Here is a 6808-nt window from a genome sequence, read left to right on the forward strand (position 1 = left end):
ACTTTGTAACCGGATATTTTGACTCGCAGGGTTTCCTCGTTGTCTGAGAAGTCTGGTAAAACTTGTGGTCTTCGTGTCCTCTGGGACTCTGCTGTCTTTCGCCGGCCTCCTTCGCTTCCTCGGAGACGTCCCGGGTCAGGTTCTGGTCTGAGACCGTGTACGATATGTCAGAGTGGATCCATACGACCCCGTTAGTCTGGTTTATCTCTGAACATGGAGCGGGCGGCGCCCTTTCTCTGTCCTCTGATTGGTGGATGGCAGCCTTCCTTAACGCTGATGTTTGACTTCAAAACTTTCAAATCAATCAAACCTGCTCACCACAAAAACCAAACTCCCAACAGAAATTCGCTTTTACTTCCTTGTTGATGCTTTTTCTTTAAAAATGTTTCCTACAAGTTGAAAAGGGACCAAAGAGTGAGAAAAGTCCACGATGAGTTCCTCCACCTCCGTCGCCTTACGCTTCGCTCACCGGAGGAAACCTCAGCGTGGCGTTCACAGAAACCAGCCACACTAAAGAAGTCCTGGAAAACCGGCTGGATGATGGCGGCGTTCCGGAGCCTTCTCAGGAGAGACGGAACATAAAAATCCTGTTGTGTTCCCGCGGACTAGCCGACACCTGATCCGTTTTCTCTCCGTTCTGTACGCTGAAGCATCAACAAGCTCCCGGTCCTTCCACTATTTATATGATGCAATGATCCTCTTCAGCTGTAACTTCATGGGAACTCGGTTGTTTGTAAATAAAGTATAAATACTGTAAAAAACTGGATTCTGGATCAAGTCTGTGTTGAACTGGATATGATTGAAAAGGAGGTTTAAAAAAGAAAATGTATGCTTTTTTCTCAGCTGTTTACTGTGAGGTCACTTTGTTTATTTTTCTAAAACTGTTCACTCTCATTTTTCTGTCTTATGTAGATGGATTTAACGTCCTCTGCAAACCTGCTGCCAGCCATGATTTATTTTTTTCCCATGAGTCATGTAACAACTCCTGACCTGCTCGAAATACCGAACATTCAGTCATTTTTAGGATTTTAACCCTTTAAATGTCAGTTTGAATTGCAGCCTTATTCGTTATAAAATGGAGCACTGGCATGTTACACCCGCTACGATACATCTGGTTTTAAATGTAAGTTTAATTTTTAGGGTTTTGTGTCCGGAGGTGACATCGGACCACAGGTCATTAAATGTCTGGGAGGAGTCTAAAGCCTGGTACACAACGGTTTTTGGCTGTTTTTGTCCTGATTTAGCTTCTTTCAAACCACAGACGGCAAACGCCGGCTCACCGTGACTCATGAAATTTTTCTGTCCAATCATCATTTGGTCTGTGGTTACGAGCAGATTTGTCCCGATAATCCGCTCCGAAACAGGTCGTAGCCGACGATCGGGAATATTGAACATGATCAATATTTCAGAGCTGATTTCTGAGGAACGCCGATGACTCGTACGTTCTGACTGCGTGGATGGTGAGGGAATGTAGCCAATCAGAGAGCGAGCTGGCTGGGAACAAGGAAGTAAACAAAGTCCGTGTTCACGCCGCCTCCAGTCTGTTATTTTTTTATTCATTCCCTCGTCCGGCCTCTTCCTGTTGGGTGTTGCTATGGTTCTTCTAGGTCTCATGAGATATCCTGCTCGGAGGACTAACTGTAGATCGGTTGCGGGACAGCATCGTTATGCGTGTGTTCTCTGATTATCAGAGGACACCACACACAGTACGAACAAAACTTAAAATGTCTGATTTTTTTTACCTCCACGTGAGGTCTCGACCAGATAAAACTAAGATTAAAAATCCTTGGGTACCAGGCTTCAGCTGCATTTTTCTAACTTCATGCATCTCAGCCATTTCCTGAACCAGAAACTGTAGTCAGAGTCCAGAGTTTGATGAGAATGACTTAATTTTAATGAATGTTTCCGGATTGATCCGGACATGCGTTGCTGCTTCAGGGCTGATGGAGCTGCATGAAGCAGCTTTTTCTTCCTCTTTCTAGAAACGGACAATGTGGTCCTACAGAACATGACGCTGCTGCACCAACATCACAGTTCTGTTTGTTAAAAGAAGATCAGAACGATTCGGCTTCCTGAAGGTCATGTGACTAATTCAAGCGTGACTATTGGCTCCCTGTGGGCTTCCCTCCGTTTTAAAGCAAGCGTCATTCAGCGGTGGCCTGAAGGCAACACGGTGCAGTAGAGGGTTAAACTCTGGTTACTGGTCTGCAAGCAGGTGTTCAACATTCACAGAAAACTGACTTCAAAGGTCCCATATTAAGAAAAATTCCCTTTCTAAAGGTTTTCTAATGGTCATGTGTGTCCTGTGTAAAACTCTGCTTCCCCTCTCGCTTGCTCCACTCTTTAGCGACTGTGTGTTCAAACGGGTGAAAAAACATTCCCCCTCACCGTGGATACTGTCCTTACCCGACCACTGGCTACCTAAAATCATGGAGTGGGCGCCATCGAAAGCCGGATCCCACTGAGGGGCGTGGCCAGGCACCACTCATGAACATTGAGGTTCAGACAGAAAAGCTCGCTCTCTGTAGAGCCACATTTAGAACGGCTGGGATGAAGGACCAAGGCTGAATTTGGGGTAAAACATTGCTGTTGGACCTCTGACACCCGTATGAAGTTAAACAAATGTAAAATATGGGACCTTTAAACAAAAGTGTTTTTATTTGTGACATAAAAACATTTAACAAGTTAGAAAAAATGGATTTATTCCTCCTAACATGCAGATTTCTTCGCTGTGGACCTGGAGGAGAAGCTGGAACAAGTCCTGCAGTCAGTCCAGGTTTTTCTTTCTGAGGCCACGTTCCCGACGTTCCTGCTGCATGTTTGTTTGGGAAATCATCAGAAGTCGGAAGCTGAGGAGGAGCTCAAAGTTCTGTTTTTTCTGTTTTACATCAAACATCTTCAAAGTCAAACATGACAAACTCGAGGTGTTTGCCGCTTTTCCGGTTTCTACTGGACTGCTTTCAGGGGAAAAACCTGATCAATGATGCTGGGAACTGATGCAGTGATCAGCGCGTTGCCATGGTAACACAGCAGTCCAGGTGTGATTGACGGTCATTACGTGGTTCTGCTCTTGGAGGCAGGTTCTGTCTCGTGCTCGTACTCGATCTCCACGTACGCTCGCTTCTTCCTCGCTGCTGAGCCGTTCGCTGGAGATTTGCCTTTAGAGCTGGTCGCCTCCACCTCCATCTCCTCTTCCTCTTCCTCACTAGACTCGTCCTGCTCCTCTTCATCGCTGCTCGTCTTCAGCTTGTTCATGTCCTGAGAGGAGAAACTGCTGTTATTTGGTTCTTTCCTTCAGACCATGTTAATCTTTTTATTGCAGACTAAATAAATTCAGCTGTTTTTCAATGTATTTGAACATCAGCTGAGGCACAAAACAGATCAGAAGGCTGAAGGTTTTAAAGAAAATATTTCCTTTTTACAGCAAAAATTTTAAGTAAAAGTAAGTCGAACTACAATTTCTTCAATGGCCGATAAAAGGACGGTTTTCTAACATTTTAGGCTTTTTATTCAGCAACATTTGGGCCTGTTGATGAAATCAGATTGTCTACCAACTATTAGAGCCGAGGTCCACGCACCACACACAGATCCTGAATGAAAGTGGCCTGAGGTGGCTGTTGGAGAGGCACATTGTACGTCCTGGGTGTCTCCTGGTTGGTGATGAGGGAAATCCCTCATGCCGTTATAAACCGTCGGGTTTTAAACTGGAGATGTCTTCATTTATAGAACGTGGTTAACAGGAGGATTTATTCTCATCACAGGGCACAAACGTACCAGAAGTGTAGGAGAGAGGGACAGGCCACGCCCACCGCCCATTCACAGATTCACCGACACGTCTCTCCAAGGTCTTTCCATGTTCTTAGAAATATGGTTCCTTTCAGCGATTGGCCAGTTTCATGGAAGCGACGTCATCTAAAACTGTCGTATCCCTGCTCTGAGACCGGCACCTAAGACTGAGTCCGAGAGTGGCCGAGACTTTTCAGTTCAGCTTCTAGTCGGAAATCTTTTACCCAAAGTCGACTTAGCAGTGGACTGGACTGTGGACCATGTGGACTGGAACTGGACCATGTGGACTGTGGACCAGCTGTGTGGACTGGAACTGGACCATGTGGCCGGTGGACCAGCTGTGTGGACTGGAACTGGACCATGTGGCCGGTGGACCAGCTGTGCGGACTGGAACTGGACCATGTGGCCGGTGGACCAGGTGCGTGGACTGTGGACCAGGTGTGTGGATTGGAACTGGACCATGTGGACGGTGGACCAGCTGTGTGGACTGTGGACCAGGTTTCTGGGTGACCCACCTCGAAGTCGCTCAGGTCGCTCTCCTCCACGTCTTCTTCTGCGACGAACTCCTTCTGCCCGACGTCCTGCACAAACACACCCCCCTCAGAATGAAATGCCTCCACACAGAAACGACAGCAGTCTCCTCCTTCCTCACCTCCTCCTCCTCCTCTGACTCAGACTCCTCCTCGCTCTCCTCATCCTGCTTCTCCAGAGCTTTGTCGAAGGCGTGGATGGGGAAGTTGTAGATGTCTCCGTACTGAAACACATGACAGGTGATGAACGGGGTTAAAGGGGCACAGAAAAACCTCGGCGAGGACGCCGGCGTCGTACCGTTCCCTGCTTCAGCCGCTCCAGCAGCTCCTTCTCGATGGCGTTGTCCAGCTGAGCGGCGATCAGAGCCTTCTCCTGTAAACACCAGCAGCAGTTAGAGGAGGTCTACCTGCTCCAGAAGAAGCCGAGGCGGCTCGCTCACCTCTTTCCTCTTCTCCCGGCTCTCCACCTTCCTGCTGAGGGGAACCAGCTTCCTCCTGAAACACAAACACATCCTCAGGGTCATGTGACGTCCTTACTCACGTACGTCCTTGCTGGCGTTCGCCGGCGCCGCTCACCGTCTCTTCAGGACCAGTTTGCGCATGCGGATCAGGTACTGGGTGATTTTGGTGAATCTCTGTTTGCATTTGTGTCGGATGAAGCGAGGCCAGTAGATCAGGTTCTCATCGATCTGTTCCAGAGCTTTCTCATAGTTCTTACTGAGCTTCACCTGAGAACACAGACACCAGAACCCTAATCGTCTTTGATAGCAAACAACGGCAAAATGCAAGAGTTTTACAAAGATGTAGAAATCTCCATTCTCCTCAATCTGGAGTCTCGCAGGACGAGATTTTACGAGAATAACGGCTAATGCGCTAAACAACATTCAAACACCTGCAAATCACAGCTGCACTTTATCGAAATGTTAGAAACGTGGTTTTTATTTAGCTGCCATGGAAACGCAGCTTGAGACGTAAACAGGGATGCTGCTCACCTTCTCCCACATCCTGGCAGGAAACGCTGCTCTCTCGATCACCTTCATGTAGAGGAAACACTGACCTGAAACAGGAAGGACAGCTGAGCTCAGTTTATCTGCTCTGAGGAGGAGGAGGAGGAGGAAGACGAGTGGCGGCTGCACCTTTCTCCTCCCTGATGGTGGCGTACTGACTGTTGGCCAGCGGGCAGGACGAGCGGTTACACAAGCCTGTGATGTTGTACTCGTTCCGGCAGAAGTTCTGACTCTTCGTCCTGGATGGGAAACAACCATCATCATCATCATTTAAAGTCGCCAGACGTCAGGTTAAACGCGTCAAGCAGCAGCTGCAGAGGAAGGTTTCACACTTACTTGACTTTGAAGGAGCAGAACTGCTTGTTCCCAACGATATCCCAGATCACCTGCAGGACCAGATCCACACATTACTAACCTCTGTCATCTGGCGGGATGCAGCCTTCAACTGAACTAATAATGAACATGAATCCATTTAAAGTGTAGAGATAGCACGAGGATGATCAGGAACAGGTGTGAGGAACAACCGGGAATAAGAGACAACCTGCAGCAGGCTGGGACAGGATTTCTGACACTTTAAACCAAACTGACGGAAATAATGACGAGCAATTATTCCTGAAAGAAAGTTCAGACCAATTTAAACAGTCTGAGATTAGTTTATTATTCTACTTGTAGTCTACATTTACACTGTTAATGGTGATAAATTAATTTTTACTACCACATTTTATGAGAACCAGTCCACCGAGATAAACGTGTCTCACGCGCTATTAGAAGATCAATAACATCAGGCCGCCGTCCTATTTATAACTACAAACAGCTGATCACTTAATAGTTTAGTTGTCAAGCCGCGGATCGACTGATTGACTCAAACCACATTTTCGCCGGTTACCGATGAGCTAGCGTTAGCATGAGGACGTTAGCCGCTTCAGAAGGACTTTTAAACTCACGTCGTCGTGCTGCATCTTTGTTTCCTCTCAGAGCTGCTCGCGGCTTCACCGCAAACTCCTCCTGTTGTTTCACGCAATAAAAGAGCTGCTAATTTCACGTAGAAGATGCTTCTTTATTTAAGGTCCGCGGAGCCACATGGACGACCAGGCAGTAACCATCTTTATTTAGATGGAATTCTCGCTCAGAGTCGGGAAGTTCACGTCATGACGTCTCGCGAGATCTGAATGAGAAAAATTAGGACACACACACACATATATGTATATATATATATATATATATATATGTATGTATGTGTGTGTGTGTGTATATATATATATATATATATATATATATATATATATACATATATATATATATATATATAAGGGCCATTCTACAGAATTCGTGCAAAGTCCAGAGTTGGAAACATATTTTAAAAAGATGTTTTTTTCCAAAAACCTCGTCCATACATATATTGCACCATATTTCTATGGTACATATCTAGTAAAGGTGCAGTCAAATTTCATATATTAATGTCTGTCTGTTCTTGAAATGTTTTTC

At 46.3% G+C, this 6808-nt stretch overlaps 1 protein-coding gene across 4 annotated transcripts; it reads right to left on the minus strand.

The window, feature by feature from the left end:
- Positions 1-2676: 2676 nt before the first annotated feature.
- Positions 2677-6468, minus strand: mak16 (MAK16 homolog (S. cerevisiae)). 4 transcript variants are annotated; one of them, XM_041999513.1, is made up of 10 exons: positions 6268-6456; positions 5660-5709; positions 5453-5562; positions 5309-5373; positions 4893-5044; positions 4757-4811; positions 4615-4689; positions 4442-4540; positions 4302-4367; positions 2677-3258 (listed from the first exon to the last, which is right to left on the minus strand). In XM_041999513.1, exons 1-10 carry the CDS (start codon positions 6280-6282, stop codon positions 3055-3057), a joined length of 891 nt encoding a protein of 296 aa, XP_041855447.1. In that variant the 5' UTR covers positions 6283-6456; the 3' UTR covers positions 2677-3054. The 4 variants fall into 4 exon arrangements, with proteins under 4 accessions (XP_041855447.1, XP_041855448.1, XP_041855446.1 ...); XM_041999514.1 differs by having other exon boundaries at positions 4445-4540; positions 6268-6455; XM_041999512.1 differs by having other exon boundaries at positions 4439-4540; positions 6268-6455.
- Positions 6469-6808: the final 340 nt, after the last annotated feature.

The sequence above is a fragment of the Melanotaenia boesemani genome, chromosome 11 (assembly GCF_017639745.1).
Source record: "Melanotaenia boesemani isolate fMelBoe1 chromosome 11, fMelBoe1.pri, whole genome shotgun sequence".
Lineage (NCBI taxonomy): Eukaryota > Metazoa > Chordata > Actinopteri > Atheriniformes > Melanotaeniidae > Melanotaenia > Melanotaenia boesemani.